General features: G+C 41.6%; 1 protein-coding gene across 7 annotated transcripts in view; it reads right to left on the minus strand.

Moving 5' to 3' along the window:
- The window catches only part of FAT3 (FAT atypical cadherin 3), a 717656-nt gene that overhangs the window by 217772 nt on the left and 476871 nt on the right, over window positions 1-23013 (minus strand). For all 7 annotated transcript variants that reach the window (XM_082409857.1, XM_082409858.1, XM_082409852.1 and 4 more), the window contains one exon: window positions 1460-1521. In XM_082409857.1, the coding sequence (XP_082265983.1) occupies window positions 1460-1521 (62 nt within the window). The remainder of the gene's footprint in view (window positions 1-1459; window positions 1522-23013) is intronic.

Consider the following 23013-nt stretch of genomic DNA (forward strand, 5'->3'; position numbering starts at 1 on the left):
GTCACACTCTGCACCCACCCAAACACCCCCAGAACACCACCTTTCCAGGGACAAGGCAGTAAGTGATCTCAGGCAGATCCCCCAGCTAATGAGACACCCTCCCTTTTCCCTGCTGGGAGGTAATAGGTTCAACTACCTGAGAACATAGCCTCTCCAGGAGGCCCGGACACTGCTGCAAAGGAAAGAAGCCCATGAATATAACACAAGGCGTTTTTATTCCAGCAAACCGACTCTAATTCTGGGCCAGGTATGTAGCCCATTAGGATGATTTTGAAAAAGAATTAAAATAATTATTTTTCGGCAGCCTAGAGTCTTTCATCTTTATGTGATGGTAGCAATGTTTTAAAAGGCTTATCACAGGGCTGCATAATAATAATAATCCTGTATTATGTGTAATGGTTTAGGAGTTTTAAAAATACTTTGATATAAAATATCAGGTTTGATCCTAATAGAGATCCTTTGAGGTATATGGAGTAGCAATTATTTGCCACACTGAAGTCCAGGGCAACTAAACAGCTTGCAAGGCTCCAACCTAATCATGGCAGGGAAGCCCTAGGACCCAAGGCACTGATTCCAAGTCCAGTGTTCTTTATATAAATCAGTACTGGTGAACTGACTTAAAGGGGAAACTCAGAAGAGATTGGAGGTGTGTGTGAGTGTGTATAGGACCTGTGGATTCCAGTGAGTGGTTCTTGGGGCTGACAGATCATTCTAGCAGCATGCACACAATAAAACAAAGCTCTACCTTCGAAGCATTGTCATCCGTTCGGTATCAGACTGTCACACTTAAATCACAGCATCATACATACTACCCAGGCTTCAAGCTTCCCAATAAAGATACTCGATATGTATGGAAAGAATGTTCCACAAGACTCCTTCATATCTATTTTCTCTTCCCCGGTCTTTTTCCTCCAGAAATAATGCTCTTATAGTTTTTTATTGCTGTTGTTTCTGTCTTAATGAATTATAGGAGCACATTTTATGGTTTCAGAAACAGTCTTCTCGGGCAGTGAATCAACTGGCAGCTTTCTCTTTCTCAATCCTCTCCGGAGAAAAGAAATGAGGGGCCGAGCAGCGCGCTTCTTCACAAAGGATGTACTTCACTTTAACTGCGGCACTCCGGCTCACTCTCTTTTTACCTCTGAGGCCATGATGGCTTACAGGGCTCTGCTCCTGAACTTTCTTTTCCAGTTATTGACAAAGGGGCACAAAGTCGATACATCTGCTCACTTTCAGGAAACGCAAAGTCCCCCCACCCTGCCATCTACTCTCTGCACACAGGAGTGCATTCAGAGGAATGCACCAGAAATCTCCAGCTTCAGAACCGACCAGCCCAAGAGAAACAACCGCATTTCGCAACCCACTGTTCACACACATTCAAGTTCCAGTTCCCGTGGAAGGTTAAAGTAGTTCAGGAAAAGTCACTTTTAATGAATACCGGCTCCCTCTAGGCGCTTACCTCCAGAAAATGTTCTGCCTGCTGTTCTCGATCCAATTTCCTTGAAGTTGTTGTAATCAGACCTGTGTAGAAATGAGAATATTTGACTTTTAAATATCTGGGGCAAGCAGCTTACTGAGTGTGGGAAGCAAGTCCAGTTAAAGGAAAAGCAAAAGCAATGCGGAACAGTATAACTGGCCAGTCCTCAGTGACAGTCAGATGGTCTCAGAATTATTCTTCAAACAAAATAAAATTTACAAAGAAAACTTGAAAAATTTGTTTCTCGGTTCTGCTTACCACAGATGAGGTATTTTCATCACTTTGGGGATATGAAACCTCACTAAAGAATCATTGTTTTTCTGATAATGAGGAATTTCAATGATTCATTTGCATATGACTGATATTCTACCATAGGAACCTTATTAAAGATTTTAAGAGTTCTTGAACAATTAATAGGTTGTTGAAGCTGATTAGATTCAGGCTATAAAACAGAACTTTTCTTATTTAACATTTTTCTGCTTATATAATCTTTTTGGTTATACTTGACAAAGAAGGTTATATCTGTAATAACTACTTGTACACATAATTATTTCAAATATAATATCTCATATACGGAAGATCTCATACTGTAGTTTTATCACTTTGTCTTATTTGTTTAAATCTTTACACAAAATAAGTTCCACATGGGAAATATCTCTCTATCTTTCCTATGAATGGCATTTCCCATAAATGAATCACCCCTTTGAGTATAAAGGCAAAGAAAAGGGAAGGAGAAGACAAAACCTTCAAGGACACCCAATTTGTCTTTTGCAAGTTTTATTGTGATTATTGTCAAACGGCAATTAGGAGGTCAAATTTACATTCTATTTCTTGATTCTTCAATGCCCCTGAAGATAAGAGACTATGGATTGGGCTGCTTTCATGGCATATGCTGATTGACATGAGATAACAGAGAAATCACATGAAAAGCTCACTCCCAATGCTGGTGAGGTACATGAAATATAGAAAAGGTATTTTATCAAAATCTGCTGAGGTCCTCACGTTTTTGTTCTCAGGTACTAGGTGGAAGTAAGACTACCAGAGGTTAGATGGTTCCACATGGCCTTCAAGATAAAATCCCACTGCAGGTAGCATGACTGTTTACAAGCTGACCCTGAGACAGGAGGGAAGGGCGCAGGGCACAACCTTTAAAAGAATGACATAGCCGTGGAGGATATAACAAAACTGGTTAGAACCAATTAGGCCCCAGACGGCAGAAGATTAGACTTCCAGTAGACCTTGAGCCTCATTATATGCTCATTGTAATACATTAGTATTAGCTAAATGACACACCCACAGGCACCATGGCAGTTCCGAGGCTAACCTTAAAAGGCCAAATAGTGAGTGGTGCCCAGTTCCTGGAAATCCCTGCCCCTTCCCTGTAAGAGCTGGAATAATCCTCCCACTTGTTAGCTTATGAAATTACTCAGACTGTAAAAACTAATCACCCCATATTTCGGGCCACTCTCGCCCTTTGAAATGTACCGCATTCTGTCTATGGAATGTGTATCTCCCTAAATACACCTTCTTTCCCACTTAGTTCTTGGGGCAGAGCCCCCTTGCCGGCCCACTTGTATCCCTCAAAAGCATCCTATATTAATAAATCTATTTCTTACCTATCACTTTGCCTTTCGCTGAATTCCTTCTGTGCAGAGACATAAACAGCCTGAGCTTTAGTAAGTCCTGACCCCAGGTGAGTGATTTTAACTAAAAGACAATGGGTTCGAGCCCCAGCCCGTGGGTTCAAGTACCAATCTGAGTTTTGGCTGGGTTCGAATCCCATCTGAGGTGCGATTGGGTTCCAGCCCCAATCTGACGTGTGTGGTTTCAAGCCCACTCTTCTCCACTTTCATCTGTCTGCACTCCCCATGGGAGGGAAACCCTTGTTCCCATTGCATAAATGATCTGCCTTTCCATGAATGCTTTCTGGAATGGGCCCCACCCATCCACAGATTTTTCAAATTTAGCTTCATCCACAGATTTTTCAAATTTAGCTCAGGTGTTAGCTCAGGTGTTGGAGAGGTGACCCTCTCTCCCAGGGTTAAGGGTCCACCTGATACGTACTAACAGAATGGGTATACTCCACCACAGTATCGTTCTTGGCCTTTTACTGCAATCCTTTGCTCATACGTCTGTATTTTCCTGCTAGACAGGTTGACAGAGTGACTTCGTGGGAAAGACCTGCCTTCCGATTCAGAAGCCCTGTGGTCCACCTAAGCCCCTGGCTTAAAACAAAACAGGAAATTCATTAAGGATCAGTTGACAAAAGTGGCTGTAGAAAAGATGGATTATTCATATTCTAATCTTCAGTTTTGCTATAGACAGACTTAGAAAGTGTCTGTTTAGGAGGGTATTATTCTGTGTGTGGGGAGAGTATCTGTGGATGGGGAGGGAGTGTGTGCCTTTAGCATTCATTTAAACCATTTCCTAAATTCCTCTGTGTGAATGGCACAGTGCTAGGCACCTCTGAACTATTGTCAGAGATGACAGAGAGAAGGCCGTTCTCAAGAGTTTCAAGGGAGAGAAGCAGTAACTTCCCTTCCCTAGCTGCTCATCAGAACCTCCCGGGAAACTCAGAAAAACAGAGATCCTGTGCCCCACTCCATCCCTCATTTACTGTGTCTAAATCTCCTGGGATGATGCCTTGAGATGGTCCTCTGATTCTAAGAGGAGGCTTTCTGCAATTCCACTATCCTTTGTTGAATCTCGCTGTGACTTTTTATTGACATGAATTTTTCTGCCCATCCAAGAATGAAATACACCTGAGAAGCTTTAGCATCTGGATCAGACCTTGGGCTCAGTGTGTGTGTGTGTGTGTGTGTGTGTGTGTGTGTGTGTGTGTGTGTGTGTGTTGGGGGGGCGGGCGAGGGGGGGATGGAGATGTGTGAATGCACTGGTGGGTGAGGTGATAAAGGAGGAATAAAGAGGAGTCGGCCCTCTGAGTCATATTGACTAAGGGTCAGCTTGGTCACACCAGGGAGCATCTAAAGCACAAATGTGATGCCTTCATTTTCAGGCCATGCTTTCCCAGAAGATCATATGTCATGGTGGCTCTTTCCAAGTGAGATGTAAGTGTGTTCTCGAAAGGGGGTGGGAGGCTTTCACAGACCTCTCCACCTCTTCAGGGGGCATCCTCTGTTAGAGGTCACAATGGAAATGAGAAATACTTGTTATATGGAGGCTATAAACGGGTGAAAGGGCTGTCAGCCTCTGCTCTTGTTCGCCTGCTGCTTTTCCAGGAACAAAAGACCAGGAGCCCTTTTGCCCTCTGTCTGCACTCCCCACCCCCCGCCCCCGTAGGATCTCGTGTCATTTCAGGTCCTCCTTGCCCAGGTCACGCAGCCACAGCCCATTGTGGTATGACGGTGCTCGGGAAGGAGGTCAGCTTCCCCTCCCGATTATCCTGAGGGTAATTCTTTAGGAAAGCCACTTCTTTTCACAATGCCCATGCATAAGTGGCAGAAGAGTGTGTCTCCCTTCCATCTGCCTACCTCCCCCAGGATGTGCTTTTCACCTATTTATCAGCCAACAGAGAAGAAGACAGGCTTCCTGAAAAGTCTGAAGCAACATACACAACAGTGAATCTGGAGCTGTGAGAAAGCCAAGGAGTTTCTGTTCGTGGAGGAAAGGCAAGGAAACCTCTGCAGGTCTCAGTTCTCTGGGTTTCTATAACCTTTATTTTCACAGATCTAAAGTAAAAGGCAGGGGAAAAAAATCTAAGTCAAAAGTGAAAATGAGTAGGAAATGGGACAAGTTGGGGCAAGGGACAGAGAGTGACTTCTAAGGGGTACAAGGTTTCTTCTGGGGCTGATGAAAATGCTCTAAAATTACAGATTATGGTGATGGATGCATAGTTCCGCAAGTATTCTGAAAACCATCGAATTGTATGCTTTAAACAGGTGATTGTTATTGTACGTAAATTATGTATCAGTAAAGCCATTTAAAAATCAGTAGGAGATCACAAACGCTGCCTTTTATAAATTTTATTTTTATTTATTTATTTATTTACTTATGGCTGTGTTGGGTCTTCGTTTCTGTGCGAGGGCTTCCTCCAGTTGCGGCAAGCGGGGGCCACTCTTCATCGCGGTGCGCGGGCCTATCACTGTCGCGGCCTCTCTTGTTGCGGAGCACAGACTCCAGACGCGCAGGCTCAGTAGTTGTGGCTCACGGGCCTAGTCGCTCCGCGGCATGTGGGATCTTCCCAGACCAGGGCTCGAACCCGTGTCCCCTGCATTGGCAGGCAGATTCTCAACCGCTGCGCCACCAGGGAAGCCCCAAACGCTGCCTTTTAGATTTGAACACGTCTTTCATGTTTGGAGGAAACAGATTTTTTTTTTTAATTCAACCTGCTTTTTTAAAATTTATTTATTTATTTAAAATTTTTGGCTGCGTTGGGTCTTTGTTGCTGCACGCAGGCTTTCTCTAGTTGCGGCGAGCGGGGTCTACTCTTCGTTGCTGTGTGCGGGCTTCTTTCTCATTGCGGTGGCTTCTATTGTTGCGGAGCACGGGCTCTAGGTACCTGGGCTTCAGCTGTTGTGGCACGTGGGCTCAGTAGTTGTGGCTCACAGGCTTTAGAGCGCAGGCTCAGTAGTTATGGTGCACGGGCTTGGTTGCTCTGCGGCATGTGGGATCTTCCCAGACCAGGGCTCGAACCCGTGTTCCCTGCATTGGCAGGCGGATTCTTAACCACTGCACCACCAGGGAAGTCCCTGGAGGAAACAGATCTTTAAAAATACTTAAACGGTTGAATGACTAAGTGAAATAAGTCGGGCAAAGAAAGACAAACACTGTACGATATCTCTTACATGTGGAATCTAAAAAATACAACAAACTAGTGAATATAACAAAAAAGAAGCAGACTCGTAGATATAGAGAACAAACTAGTGGTTACCAGTGGGGAGAGGGGAGCGGGGAGGGGCAAAAAAGGAGCAGGGGATTAAGAGGTACAAACTATTAGGTAAAAAATAAACTACAAGGATATATTATACAACACGGGGAATATAGCCTATATTTTATAATAACTATAACTGGAGCATAACCTTTAAAAATTGAGAATCAGTATATTGTACGCCTGTAACTTATATAATATTGAACATCAACTACACTTCAAATAAAAAATAAATTAGGGCTTCCCTGGTGGCACAGTGGTTGAGAATCTGCCTGCCAATGCAGGGGACACGGGTTCGAGCCCTGGTCTGGGAAGATCCCACATGCCACGGAGCGACTGGGCCCGTGAGCCACAACTACTGAGCCTGCGCGTCTGGAGCCTGTGCTCCGCAACAAGAGAGGCCACGGTAGTGAGAGGCCCGCGCACCGTGATGAGGAGTGGCCCCCGCTTGCCACAACTAGAGAAAGCCCTCACACAGAAACGAAGACCCAACACAGCCATAAATAAATAAAATAAATAAATTTAAAAAATAAATTAAAAAATACTTAAATGATTGAATGAATGAATGAATGAGTTAGTTTAGGAATCTGGTAGGAAGAGGGGCTGGAATGAATAGAGCCATCAGGTTTGTCCCTGGGGAATCTAGAACATAAACATAATGAAAAGTACATTTTGGGTTAAAGTCACAACTGGTAGTTATTTGCACTGAAAATAAACCTTGTTGTCAGGACAGGGCCAGCTAAACTAAGAAGGGGCAAAAGCTTTCTTCCTTCTAAAGTTGTATCCTTAGGATGAGCTATGGAGCTTCAGCTGCACAGTGTGTTTTACAGTCAGACAGGAATGAAGTGAGCCATCCCTCCCAGTCCAGAGGAATTAGTCAAAATTGCCAAAGCTGCATCTTCCTTTCTAAACAACTTTGTTGTAGCTGAATGCAGTTGGGTCTTAGAACAGGGCAGAGACCGTAACAGAGCAATCTCCCTCTTCAACTGCTCTGATTCATCACTGTGGAAGGCACCCTCATCCTGTAATCTCTGCAACACAGAGGCGTATACATCACACATGTAACTGTAGACCCATTGGGCACAGTAAATTGGGGACTGACATGATGAAATTGAATTTCAAAGATAAATCATAGGCAAGCTTTTGAATGTGGTTTGGAGATATAAACAAACTCATCATTTGATATAATTACATATGCAAACCTCCAATTTAGGAGGGGAATTACGCCAGTCCTAAGTGAATGATACTCAGTAAAGAGGAGGGGAGAGCATATGGCTGGAACTGTGCAATTACTTTAAAAAGGACTGTTTTTGATTTTTTTTGTTGTGGAAATGGGGGAATCTAACGACCTTTCTGATAAACAGTCTGAGCATGAAAATATGGCTGCCTTTTCAAAAAAGAACTCAAAATATTCTATGTAGTTATGGTCAGAGAAGTGATACTTGTAAGGATGACATCTTTCCCCTGCCTTTCCGGCCTGTGGGTGTCCTGGGTCTCAGCTGTGTAATCTATTGCCATGACATTGACATTTCCTTTAAGTACTGCTTGAAGCAGTGTAGGTCTTAGCTGTTTCAGCATAATTTTCCAGGACTGTTGGAAACTGAGTTTGGTATTACAAATACAAATGGAGTATCAGCCCTGTGAGCTACAATTAGTGCTTACTCTCTGTCTTTTTTCATATTCACTTTCATCTGCTTACCATTTCTCCATGCCTACCCTGGCTATCTGGTAAACCCTCCCACCATCCTTCCAGATAGTTCAAATGTCACCTTCTCTGCAAAGCCTTCTCTGACCTTTCCTCCTCTAGCATGTGGCAAGTAACTCATCTATTGTTTGGATCTCTTTCTAGACCACAGTTTCAGGAAGGCTTTGGGTGGTTCACCAGTTGAGCTCAGGAACCTCAATCAGTGCCTATTATGTTTGTTGAATACAACAATATTACTAGTACAGCACCCAATATTTGGCTCTAATTATTTGTTAAAGAGTCAATGTTCCCTAACAGGATATAAGTAAAGGTGGTTAATAGATCTTATTCATCTCATGTCCATGGCATTTAATATAGAACCTGGTACATTGAGGGTATCAAGCAAAACTTGTTTGAATGAGGGTGACATGGATGCAGTCTCCCAGAACTCTCAATATTGTTTTTTTTTTTTCTTTTTTTATAATAAATGTATTTATTTATTTATTTTTGGCTGTGTTGGGTCTTCGTTGCGGTGCACAGGCTTCTCATCGTGGTGGCTTCTCCTGTTGCAGAGCACGGGCTCTAGGCATGCGGGCTCCAGTAGTTGTGGCACGTGGGCTCAGTAGTTGTGGCTCCCAGGCTCTAGAGCGCAGGCTCAGTAGTTGTGGTGCACAGGCTTAGTTGCTCCGAGGCATGTGGGATCATCCCAGACCAGGGCTTGAACCCATGTTCCCTGCATTGGCAGGTAGATTCTTTTCTTTTTTTTAACATCTTTATTTGAGTATAATTGCTTTACAATGTTGTGTTAGTTTCTGCTGTATAACAAAGTGAATCAGTTATACATATACATATATCCCCATATCCCCTCCCTCTTGCGTTTCCCTCCCACCTTCCCTATCCCACCCCACTAGGTGGTCACAAAGGACCTAGCTGATCTCCCTGTGTTATGCAGCTGCTGCCCACTAGCTATCTATTTTACATTTGGTAGTGTATATATGTCAATGCTACTCTCTCACTTCGTCCCAGCTTACACTTCCCCCTCCCCATGTCCTCAAGTCCATTCTCTACGTCCACATCTTTATTCCTGTCGTGCTCCTAGGTTCATCAGAACCATCTTTTTTTTTTTTTTTTTAGATTCCATATATATGTGTTAGCATACGGTATTTTGTTTTCTCTTTCTGACTTACTTCACTCTGTATGACAGACTCTAGGTCCATCCACCTCACAACAAATAGTTCAATTTCGTTTCTTTTTATGGCTGAGTAATATTCCATTGTATATATGTGCCACATCTTCTTTATCCATTCATCTGTCAATGGACACTTAGGTTGCTTCTATGTCCTGGCTATTGTAAATAGTGCTGCAACGAACATTGTGGTACATGTCTCATTTTGAATTATGGTTTTCTCAGGGTATATGCCCAGTAGTGGGATTGCTGGGTCATATGGTAGTTATATTTTTAGTTTTTTAAGGAACCTTCATACTGTTCTCCATAGTGGCTGTATCAATTTACATTCCCCCCAACAGTGCAAGAGGGTTCCCTTTTCTCCACACACTCTCCAGCAGTTATTGTTTGTAGATTTTTTGATGATGGCCATTCTGACTGGTGTGAGGTGATACCTCACTGTAATTTTGATTTGCACTCCTCTAGTGATTAGTGATGTTGAGCATCCTTTCATGTGTTTGTTGGCAATCTGTATATCTTCTTTGGAGAAATGTCTACTTAGGTCTTCTGCCCATTTTTGGATTGGGTTGATTGTTTTTTTGATATTGAGCTGCATGAGCTGCTTGTATATTTTGGAGATTAATCCTTTGTCAGTTGCTACATTTGCATATATTTTCTCCCATTCTGAGGGTTGTCCTTTCATCTTGTTTATGGTTTCCTTTGCTGTGCAAAAGCTTTTAAGTTTCCTTAGGTCCCATTTGTTTATTTTTGTTTTTATTTCCATTTCTCTAGGAGGTGGGTCAAAAAGGATCTTGCTGGGATTTATGTCATAGAATTTTCTGCATGTTTTCCTCTAAGAGTTTTAGTGTCAGGCCTTAAATTTAGGCCCTTAATCCATTTTGAGTTTATTTTTGTGTATGGTGTTACGGAGTGTTCTAATTTCATTCTTTTACATGTAGCTGTCCAGTTTTCCCAGCACCAATAATTGAAGAGGCTGTCTTTTCTCCATTGTATATTCTTGCCTCCTTTATCAAAGATAAGATGACCATATGTGCATGGGTTTATCTCTGGGCTTTCTATCCTGTTCCATTGATCTATATTTCTATTTTGGGGCCAGTACCATACTGTCTTGATTACTGTAGCTTTGTAGTATAGTCTGAAGTCAGGGAGCCTGATTCTTCCAGCTCTGTTTTTCTTCCTCAAGATTGCTTTGGCTATTCAGGGTCTTTTGTGTTTCCATACAAATTGTGAAATATTTTGTTCTACTTCTTTGAAAAATGCCATTGGTAGTTTGATAGGGATTGCACTGAATCTGTAGATTGCTTTTGGTATTATAGTCATTTTCACAGTGTTGAGTCTTCCAATCCAAGAACATGGTATGTCTCTCCATCTGTTTGTATCATCTTTGATTTCTTTCATCAGTGTCTTATAGTTTTCTGCATACAGGTATTTTGTTTCCTTAGGCAGGTTTGTTGCAATGGTAAATGGGAGTGTTTCCTTAATTTCTCTTTCAGATTTTTCATCATTATTGTATAGGAATGCAAGAGATTTCTGTGCATTAATTTTGTATCAGCAGGTGGATTCTTAAACACTGTGCCACCAGGGAAGTCCAATACTGTTTTATACAGAATGGCCACAATGGCCCCAAGGCATGGGAGTTAAAGTTATCTGAATGCTTTTGTCCATTCTTTGAATAATGTTTTCCCAATTTTTGTACAACCTCTTCTGTGCTGATAGTTGGAGATCATCAGAACAGTTCCTGATAGTCTTTTATTTCTTATTTTTTAATTTTTCAGTGGCTAGTTAAAGATTTTAATCTTTAATGTTAGATACAGGGGCTATGTGTCCATTTTATGGTTCTCCAACATCCTGGTTTCTATCTAATTTATGGGGAAAGGTGGGCAAAAAATAATACAGTAGTATCCAACATTTATTGAGTACTATGTGCCAAACACTATACTAAACAGTTTGCATATGTGACCTCATTTAAACGCACAAGAGTTCAGAGACATAGCAACTATTTTGACTCTGTTCAGAGTAGGAAACTGAGGGAAATAACTTGCTCGAGGTCAGCTATGACTGAGCCATGATTTAAACTCAGGGACTCTAACTCTGAAACTTCTCCACTGTGTTCCTAGCAGACAAGGATGCAGAGACATGGCAAAGCCACCTGTGTAGGAGCCCGGAGACCTGCGTCCCAGTTTCACCTTGGTCAGTAACTGGTTATGAGATTTGAGCCATCACATCTTTTTTTTTCCTAGACCTGTTTCCTCATCTAGGAATGTCCTGCAGTCTCTTTTCAGTGTGAAGAGTGTATAGTAATATAGAAACATTAAAAGGTGATCATTCTTCTTCTTCCTTTCCTGCTCCCTCACTGGACCCCACTTTCTGTTATGGACCTGAGTCCAGCTGTGCAGGACATGGGTGGGTCACCCAGGCAGGAACGAGAGGGGCTGTGTTCTGGTTTTTATTTATCCACAACATCAACACTTAAGCACTCATATCCATATTTCTAAAAGGAGCAAAATAAAAACATCAGTTAACTACGAATGTATGTTTTTTAGTAGGAAAAAAAAAACCACTGTAGTTATTCTCATGTTTATTGTCTCTTCCACAAGACTCTAACTTCTAGAAATGTAACAGAGAAGAACAAACCTGACTCCATATTGGATCTATTCCTTTAGCTCTAGGGCTCTGCATCTGGGTAAAAGAATGTTGCCTATAACTGGAAATATACATGATAGCCCATTCTCAAGGCTCTGACCTTTAAAGGCATAACACTTTTGCATTCATATAGAGATTAAAAAGTTACAGAAAAGAAAATAACAATTGTCTCGTTGGAGGTTTATAGGAATATTGTGACTAGATGTGGACAGCTGCAAGAACAAAGGATTCCTGCACCAAGTAGTTTGCAACAACCAGCCACACCCCTTCCCCTTTTAGAATATAAGAAGCCTGATCAGGTAAGTTGGTTCTTTGGGACACTAGTCCACCGTCTTTTCAGTCTGCTGACTATCCAAATAAAGTCACTATTCCTTGCCCCAACAATTCATCTCTCAATTTATTGGCCTATCATGTGGCAAGCAGTAAGAGCTTGGACTCTGTAAGAGAAAGTCTTTTTCTACCTCTCATTTCAGACTATTAGGAAGGCTTAAAATATTCCCTATAGTATTTACACATGGACATCAGACCGTGCACTGAATTAATTCGAAGAGAATGAAATGGACACAGTACATGCAAGTTTCAGGTTGTAGAAAAAAATTAAAGTTGAGGTGAAGACACTTATCAGGTTTGCTTAAAAAAAGACTAAATAATGTTTGCTTGGACTACATGATGTTTCTTTCAAAAGAAAAACCAGAAAGAAAAAACATATACATATGAGGGGGGTTAAAGAAAGGATTCTGGGAACTGGCCCCATCAGGCATTCTTCTTAAGTAAGGGCTGTTTCATCAGATGTAAAGATTTGGAGTTGCTCCATTGGGCACACAGTGCTGCTATTAAATTTCCTTCAGAAAATCTGGGGACTTCCTTGGTGGTCCAGTGGTAAAGAATCCGCCTTCCAATGTAGGGGATGCAGGTTCGATCCCTGGTCAGGGAACTAAGATCCCTCATGAAGCAGGACAACTAAGCCCTTGCGCCACAACTACTGAGCTCGTGTGCCTCAACAAGAGAGAGAAAACCCACATGCCACAACTAGAGAGAAGCCCATGCTGCGCCGCAACGAAAGATCCCGCATGCCTTAACAAAGATCTCGCGTGCCGCAACTAAGACCCGATGCAGCCAAAATATTAAATAAAACAAATAAATATTTAAAAAAAAGAAAATCTGACAGGGGAAATCATCGATGGAATTCTAAGCCTGCAACTTGGACTTTTCTTTATAAATAGTGATTTCCAAGATGCTGATAGAAGTTTTAAAGCTGTATAAGTGAGAATGCATCTTAAACCGAAGTATGAAAGACCTTGCGGGTCAAACATGATTCATAGTTGTTGGTTTTCTGTCACAGGTAACTTTCACTTGTTTTTCTTTGCAAGCCAGTGGATAGAATTTCCCAATTCTGCCTTAGCAGTAGGGTAATCGCGGGGAGTTCTCTCCTGCCAGAAACACTTTGCCCTTTGGATACAGTATTCTGTAGGTACTACAGGTAGCAAAGGGGAAAAGCCAGCTTGTAAAGGAAAAGTGTTGATGCTGGCACATACCTTGCACCTTCCCTTCAGGCCTGGATGACAGATGGACTTGCCTGCAGCCTGGAGGGAGAGTTCTGAGGTTCAGGCAAATCCTGCTCCCTCACTGTGCTACTCATTACAGATGAAATCGACTGGGGGATCTGGGTCAGGGCAACCTGTCATTAGAGTGAAGGATAAGATAGTGGCTAACAAGGGAGGGGTAATGCTGAGGATGTATGGTGGAGAATATTTCCAAAGGCCATCTCCTCTGAATAATTCTCTCTCATACAAGGTGATCCTGCCACATGCACCCACACATACACACACACACATATACATGTACACACACATACACTTAGGACCAGAGATGCCGTGTACGAGTCTCATTTTGCCAGAATCCCTGGATACTTACCAGTCCCATCTGTTCTTCCCTCAATTCCTCGCCTCATCACCAATTCTCATGGCTCTCTCCCTCCCAGTCTCACACGGCCCTCCGGCTCTGCCTTCTAATTCAGCCTAGATGAAGAAGTATTTGTGCACCTGAAGAAGTCTCTAGGCGATTTAGCTAAACCTTGAATGCTATATTGGATTTCTTCAGAGAAATTAAGCTACAGATGGTGAACCAATATTAGGGATGTCGCAAGAAATGATGCCATTTTAGGTGCCATTAACATACCACTGATGTGTGTGCTCAGATGTGCAATATGGCACACGTCTCCCCCTTTCTCTTTCTGCCAAGATATATTTTTTTTTACAGAATTCTGAATATTGGATGATCAAAATAAGGAAGAAGTGGCGGGCAATCTAAATTATACTATATGGATGGGTTTTAAAGATTATCTAGCCTGAGAGGCACCATGAACCATCATCATGTACCATTAAGTAACCAGTACTCAGGCTCTGACATCAGACTGCCTGCCTTCACATCCCCGTTACCAGCCCTAGGCAACTGCCTGTTCTTCGGTGACTTATTTAGCTTCTTTAAGTAAAATGAGGCTTATTCAATTAAATAATCAATTTAAAATGCTTGGCTTGGTTCCTGGGACATCTTAAATGCTCAAAAATGTTACTCTTATTATTAGTTCCAAGAATAATGCCTGGAGTATCATATGTGTTCAACGGTCTAATCTTGCTTCCTTCCCATCTTGAGATTCCCCTCACATGGGTCTGAACATTGGGGCGACAAAAATTGCAAATTTTCTACTTCTTACCCTGCCATCTGACAGATAAGGAAACCAATGCTCACAGTTTGAATAACTTGTCAAAGATATATTCATAAGAAATCCTTCATCCGTACATTGTTAAATTTTATTGAGAGGTGAGTGTGTATTCTTATTTCTTAAAGTGTGACCTAGATTAGGAGCATCAGAATCACCTGGGAGCTGAGTTAGAAATGCAGAACTGCAGGCTCCTCCCATACCTCGGAGATTTGCACCTATGCTACATTTTGAGAAGCCTGACTCTAGACCATTGCTGTGCAAACTTGGCTGTGCAGTGGAATCACCTGGGGAGCTTTAAAAAATATTGTTGCCAGGGTCCCACATCCACACATTCTGAATTATTTGGTATGGATGGGGGCCTAGGTACACGGATTTTTAAAAAGCTCTGGATGGTTGTAACAGTCAGCCAGGGGTGAGAATCACTGTATATACAGTCGTTACCAATAGGTGCTGGGGTTACGGTAATTAGTTTTTCTGGCCTATCTAAATGGTCTATTTTCTCCACAATGAACAACACTCAGTTTTATGATATAAAATCATTTAAAGGCCAGTAAAATGAGACACCTGGCACATGGACCCCTGCATATCTTCCTAGAAATTCTGCAAGGTTCTATGCTGAACCCTCCCAAAAAAGGACTAAACTATGGTTGCCAGATCTGTTCTGACTTCACATCTGCTACAGGCCTGGTGTCTTCCCCTAATACACTGGATTACCTCAGCTACAGTTGTCCGTCTTCACCCTGGCACACTTTCTTATATTGTGTTACACGTTTCCTAGCATCTTCTGGCCCTCACGATCCTCACAGCAGAGGCTAAACCCCACCTCCGTGGTGATGCTACCTCTTTCCCACAAAGGCATATTTTTACATGAGACACCGTGGGAAGAGCCAAGAGGATACAAGAGTAAGTCCCCATATTTGCCCTCATGAAACTAACAATCCAGTAAGGGAAACAGGCATGTATGCAAATAACTATGAAACTAGGTGTGAGCGACATGCCCTGGACAACTCTGGGTGCCCTGAAGAAGGATTATTGCAGAACTGTGCAACTAGAAAAGATGAGGAAATAAGTTGAATTTGTCCTGGTTTTTAATGGTGAATAAGATTCTAAAAGAGAAGTTGGAAGAAGTTAAAATGTCAAAGCTGTAGCTAAGAATCATGAGACAGAAGGTTAATGAAAAAGGTAAATCTAGGTTTAAATCGTGGCTCTGCTACTTCTTAGCTGTGTGACCAAGGACAAGTTACATCACTTCTCTGATCTCAGTCTTGTCATGTCTGACGTGGGGATAGTAATAACTCCCTCACAGGCTTTTGGTTAAAAATGATCCAGATGAAGTGCTTAGCATGGTGCCTTGCACTTAGCAGATGCTGTTTTGAAAAATAGAAACAGCATCTATAAAAGGCAGTGCATTATCTTTAATTTTTATTAAAAACCTGAAGAGCACTGGGATGCTATTTCTGATTACATTTTAAAGGAAAACTTTATTGTCTCTAGACTGTTCACCTCTGACAATGTCTGAAAATGTAATAACCAAACAACTAAAGGTTGAAGTTTCCTTCTGCTTATTCAAATGAACACTGTAAAGTTCATTAATTCCTGCCACACTCCAGAGGTGTGAAAGCCACCCCTGCACTCCCCTTAGAAATGATTTCACTGCAAATAATTTGTCTCTACATCTGTTTTCACACGACAGATAAAATCAGGAGGATGGTTAAAGTGCAAATTACTCAGAGGACGTGCAAAGTCTTGAAAACACACACATGCTTTCTAGGTGTGCAATCGTTTAAGATCATCTCTGCTCTATGAGGTCTTAGGTAAGAGCCATGTTTTGAAACCCAATTTAAAAAATCTGGGAAAAGCATCACTTGTTATGGAGAGCTTTGAAAGTTATCAGAAGACTGACACTTTTTTTTTTGTAATATCACACATTTTCCAGTTAATTTTCACATAATTCAATCCTTTCCTTTTGTCCTAAATTTTTATATACACTGTTAAACCTTATTATTTTTCATTCTACCTATCTGAAAATTTGTAATAGGTCTGCGGCTGGTTGAAGTTTACCTTTGTACTACCTAGGTAAATTAATAGGGTGGAAAGTTCTCAGGGGAATATTTAATGTACTCCAGACAAACCATTTGCAAAACACTTTAATTTTAACAACCCCCATTTTGATGTTCTAATTGCAAATGGCCCACGTAACTATTCATTAGAGTCCATCCAAGCAGGTCTTTTGTTTGGCAACATTTTGTTAACACTAGCATTAACCTTATGTGTTTATTTGAAATCAGGAAACGTGTGTTTCCTGAAATATTCTAGAATCTGCATTTTCAACTTCTGTAAAATCCTCCTCAATGAGAGTCTGAGTTAATGGAATTTCATGGCCCTTCTCTTCTTTGGGAAGACGTACCATCTCTTGCAAGAAAGATGAAAGTTGTGCTTAATCATTCATCAATGAACGCAGCAACTTTGTCAAGCCTTTTAGAATGTTGTGTGCCTTTAAAAATGTTGTGTGCCTCAGTTTCTTCCTCTGCAACATAGCAATGATTTAATGGGGAAGCAATTAACTTCTTCCTTACTATGATTGACATATGCTATCTTTTTCCTTTATAAATATAAGTGGAAATAAAGGTGGAATTAGAATCCTTTCTAACTCCTTGAGAAAAATGCTTTATCAATTCAGGGAGGAGTTGTATACTCCCTCTACTCTTTTGTAGAAAAACTTATGAACAATTCCATTATAGCTTTATCACTTTGTGTTTTGTTTGTGTGTTTGTTTTCTTCAATAGACTGTGGCTTCTCCAGGCCATTATATTTTCACTCATTTAATGTTCATTAAAGGAATATCTTTTAAGAGCCTAGGCTAATCTGTATTCAAAGTTCCTGGCATATGGAAGGTGATCAATAAATATTAGCCTATTGGATGAATAAACTGTCCTACTGAAAATGCGTATTGAAGTGTGTGTGAACATAGGTATGTGTAGTACCACCCAAAGCAGGTAATGGTCCACAGTCATGGGAATGATCACTCAGCATTTATATTGTGGCTTGCAAAGCTTCCATGCCTTTTGGAAAAAGCTTCCAAATAAATTCTAAATGGAATTATATGCTGTGATAATTAGTATTTTGGATCTTTAACATACAATGTTACTAGTTCATAAAGCCATGTTTTTTTGGTATCTATGTCAGAGTCTGCAGTCTGTGTGGCTAATTGAGGTTAAGGGGGGGAAATGGCAGATTGCCAATGCTCATGAGTTTTTCATTACTCTTTCTAACATGTATTTTATTACTCTTTTGCCTTTACTTTTTGTTTAACTAAGTTATGTTATTTATCCAAGAATCTGTCACATATAAGCAGAGATTGCCAACCTGTCAGAGAGGGTTCAGCCCATGTTTCACTTCCCAAAAAAACATTAAAACAGTGGCAGGGAGGGTGCGAAAAACAGAAAGAGGGAGCTTGCAAAAAGCAGCCAACCTCTGATTCCTCCAGGTCCACCAAGTATTCCATGGTGAATATCAAAATGGAAGATGAGTCAAAGGGCCTTGTAAGATCACACTCCCGGGTGGCTCTAATGTATTAATCCTTCCAAAATGCAACCAGCAATCTAGTAAAAGGACTGTGCTAATGGGGTACCTCAGCCATGTCTTACTGAAGGGGTGACTTAGGTGCCATTTTAGCTTCTTGTTCAGAAAATGAAAACAAAACGAAAAGAACTGGCAAGTAAGCGAGTGAATTGTTGACAGAGTGAAAGCTGGGGCAAAATCAGAAAGCAGCAAATACTGGCTCTGTGGCGGTAGGGCTGGTGTGGGGAGCTGGGGGGAGATGGGCAGTCTCGAAGACCACCATAGCATCTGTGTCTAGATCTTGATTATTCCATATTAATAGAAAACATCAACATAAATGCATGTCATTTGTTGAGAGTCACATTACTATTAGCTAGCTCTCTGTGCCTTCTAAACTTGTGCCCTTAGTTAATATACTGTAATTATTTGCTTGGTTTTCCTTTTACGGGTTCCCTTGGTAGAGGTGGCAGAAGCTTGTTTAGGTTTTCCCCCCATTTCAGGGATGAGAACAGTGACGGCAGACCTGAAACGGGGTAAATTGGAAATTCAGGGCTGCCTCTGGTGGTGGGTCAGCTGGGCACCCACGTTCAGGTTTCTCTGTCTTTCTTACTCCTTTTCTTGTCATCCCAATGTTGACTTCCATCCCCTCCCACCCAATCCAGCAAAGGGGCCAGAAGCAGAATTACACAATGTTTCTTATACATTTTTAGAAATTTAGCATCCCCTCTTTGGGGCTAACAGTTTATACTGGGTGAGTACACAAGAGGCACCCATTTAAAAAACCAGCAAGCCAAATAAAAACACCACCCATGTTAAAAGAAAATATCATCATCTTTGCTGGCATTCTGAGTAATTCAGTATCTTCCGAACAAATGGCTGTGCATACAGAGTCTGAGAGTGGATTTTTAAACCATTCAAATCAGTGTCAGTCCTTCTTTCTCAGTGAAAATGAGCTCAGTTCTGCTGTGGTTGTAATTAGCGGATAATTAGTACTTGTACACGTCGATGCTACATGTCATGGAACTGGCGCCCAGTTTAGCACCCATTCAACAAGAATATTTAATTTTGCTGCAATTTTCATTCTTGCGAGTCACATTGGTGTCCTGGCACTAGAAGACCTGGAACTCAAGCTAGATAGACTAAGGTTTGAAATTATATTAATGGGTTTCATTTTTCTCATGGAAAAGAAAATTGCTGGTAGGTTCTGCATTAAAAAACCAGAGCAGCAGACAGGACAGAGGGCAGGACGCATTGCACTGTCTCATCAGCCATTCTGGGCTCTGAATTTTTAATATAACATGGACTACAGTTCGAGCCTGAGTGTTGGCTTGGCACCACCGGGGTACTTGCCTTCAGAGAACGCTGACAGTACTGGCGGTGGATAGATAATTATAGCTAAACTGTTGAAGAAAGGTAACGCGGGGGCACAGAGGAGTCAGCCTTGATCTCCACCTGACAGTGCAAGGGAAGCCTTCCCATGATGACTTCTCTTGGTTGAAACAGCAGTTTGTCAGCTAGACAAGGAAGAGAGGACCTTTCACAGTATTCTGATGGGACAGGGAAAGTGTAGTAGGGAAGAACAAATCTGACTCCATATTGAATCTCTTTACTTTAACCTTTGTATTCTATTGCTCTTGCTACAAGGTAAGAATGTTGCCTATAGCCTGAAATATACAGGATAGCCCATTCTCAAGGCGCTGATCTTTAAAGGCATAACACTTTTCCATTCATACAGAGGTAAAAAGTTGCAGAATGGAGAACAACATTTGTCTTGTTGGAGGTTTATAGGAAAGTTGTGACCTGACCTATGTGCACAGATGCAAGAACAAAGGATTCTGACACCAAGAAGTTTGCAGCAACCAACCACACTCCCTCCCCTTTTCGTATAAAAGAAGCCTGACTTCTAACTTTGGTAAGATGGTTCTTTGGGACACTAGTCTACCATCTTCTTGGTTTGCTGGCTTTCTGAATAAAGTTGCTATTCCTTGCCCCAACACCTTGCCTCTCAATTTATTCGCCTGTTGTGTGGTGAGCAGTACAAGTTTGGACTCGGTAACAAAAGCACACAGACAAGAAGGACCCCAGTCCTGTTTCAAAGTTACTTCAGGACACCTTAGGGGAAACCTTGGAATTTTGTATTATTTATTGTTGGAAATGGAAAGAAAATAATACCTTTCTTCTTACAAGCATTCAATCAGTCAGCTCTGCAAGGTGCTCTTTTAACTTTTAACGTGCAAGTGGTTTTACAGCATTGTAGGTGACGATGGGAAAAGTTCTCTCTCCACTCCTGTCAGGCTCAGAAAAAAGGGACCAAGACCAAGTTGTAAGCAAGTACCTGAGCCTAACAAAGTGACAGGTCGGGAATGCGAGGAGAACGTCGGTGAGTTACCATTTAAACAGAGCTTCCTCCCCACTCCCTTTGCCTCCTCTTGGAAGCAACACTTTTGGAAGGTGGGCAACCATCTGCCCGAGACTATCCTGGTTTTAGCATCAAAAGTCCCAGTTCTGCATCCCAAGAAACCCCTCAGTCTTGGGCAAATCAGGACAGTTGGTGGCCATAGTTTTAGATCACAACCGAACGTTTCTGCAATGAACTTATTCAAACAGTAAATTTTCAAGGCCAGACACATCTTAAGAGTGTTTACTACTTGGCCTGGCATCCCCCTTGGGTTTGCAGATGAGGAAACTAAGGCCCAGAGAGTGGCAGCACCTTGTCAGATTCCACAGAGCTTAGCTCCAATTAGGTGATGGCCCTGCTCAAAACCACTCAGAACTGCTTTATGACTTCTTTTTGTCTTCCTCACACGATCACACATTTTCCTAACAGAGCTAACAACTGGTACCATTTTCTAATTATTCTCCATGTTGCCAGTGGTGTGCTGAGCACTTTACATGCAACATCTCATTTAATCCTCCTAACAGTTCTAAATTCCTGTTCCTAAATTGTAAATACTATTATCATCCCCATTTTGCAGATGAAGAGATAGACTCTCAGCAAGACCAAGCAACTTGCAGAAGTTAAACAGTTAGTGAGAGATCTGAAACTTCATCAAGTCGTCTGACTCCAGAATCCTTATTCTTAACCACAAGGACACAAGACTTCTCTTCTTATTCAATTTTATCTTCCACTATTTCACGTAAAATGACTCCATCATTTAACCAAAATATTTGAAAAAGCATAGGAATGATTTTGTTTATTCTGTCTTTTATTTTGTCTCCCATTCATTATTCCATTCACTGGAAAAGCATCTTCAGATAAGTGTCTATACTTGCTTTTCAGTTCCCAGTGGGTTCGGGGCCACATCAAATCTTCCCATTACAACATTGCTTCGGAAAAGTGCAAATTTAGTGTGTGGACAGTGTTTTTGTCTTAAGCCATTGAGCTGTTGTATGATCAATTCAATTAAGTGTCACTGGGACCCCTGCCCCCCACAATTAACCAAAGGATATCCTACAGGGATCCAAACACCATGCTTCTCTTAAGAACTCTGTCAAGACAAGACCCATATAATTTGGATTCCGCTGGATCTTCTCTGAGGGGTTCTCTCCTTAGGTTCTGTCCTCTCCCATGTCTCCTTGCGAATCTCTTTCTTTTGAAAGAAAGTCTTCACACTTAACAAATTCAACTCAATTCACCAAAACATTGATAATTTATCACTAGATTCCAGCTACTCAGCAATTCTTCCTTCTCTTTGAACATGTAAAGCTTATTTCTGCTTTAAGCCTTTGCCCTTGCCCTTGCCCTTGCCCTTCCCTGGGCCAGGATCCATCTCTCTACACCCCCTCCACTCCCCATAGCTGCAGGGCTGATTCCTTCCTCATCACACAGACCAGAGTTCAAATATCATCAATAGAGAGAACACTTCCCTTCTCTCATCACCACATCTAATATCTCCCCCTCCTTGTTTTATTTTCTTCTGACCCTATTGTCTGAAATTATCCTGTTTGCCTACTTGTTTACATATCTATTGTCTGTCTCCTTCTCTAGAATGTAAGCCTTGCAAAGGCAGGAGCTTCGAGTTCTTCTTATGCACTATCATATCTGCAGCACCTAGAAGACTGCCTGGCATATAGTAGTCCCTCAGTAAATGACTGTTGAATGAAAGGAGAAATGCCTCTATGAAAAAGTACTTGTAAACATTGCTGAAGCTCTCCTGTCCTTGCCTTTAAATATTTTGCATGCTTTTCATTCTACTTGCATTTTCCCAGTGAACGTTTTCGGTATGGGTTTTGATTACATGACTAAAAGTTTCTGGATGCTCTCCATTTGGGAACTAGCCTGAAGGACAGTGGACGGGAGTGAAGAACGATCCAGGTTTGGTTCCAAGCTTCCCCACTTCCCAGCTAAATGATCTTGAGCAAGTGACTCAAACGCCTTGAGCTTCGGTTTCTTTCCTCACCCATAAAATGAGAATGTTCGTCTCTACCTCGTGGGACCCCGGGGATATAAAATGAGATGAGGTGTGTAAAAGCACCTATAATGCGACAAGGAAGGACTTGATGTGCTCCTTACTCTCTCCTTATATAGTTATTAAGGATATTTAACTTTTATAATTTTACCTAACTATCTGTCCATACTGAACAAGTAAATGATGAATTTGAAAATAGGAAGAATATATGGAAGTTCAGGAAAATCTTAGAATTCTCTATTCTCTTTCAAAAACCCAGGAGCCTGGAGTGTCAACTGTCAGGAAAGGTCGGTTACAAGTTTGGTTCCATAGCAATGTCTGGAGGTCAGCACCCTGCTGGCAGGAAATGCCAGGGAGAGGATGTAACTTCTACCACGAGACCAAAGAGGCTAGTGTGAAGGTTAAGCGATCTAATCTCATTTGAGTCAATGGACTGAATTCAA

The sequence above is a fragment of the Balaenoptera physalus genome, assembly GCF_965194825.1.
Source record: "Balaenoptera physalus genome assembly, chromosome: 10".
Classification (NCBI taxonomy): Eukaryota; Metazoa; Chordata; class Mammalia; order Artiodactyla; family Balaenopteridae; genus Balaenoptera; species Balaenoptera physalus.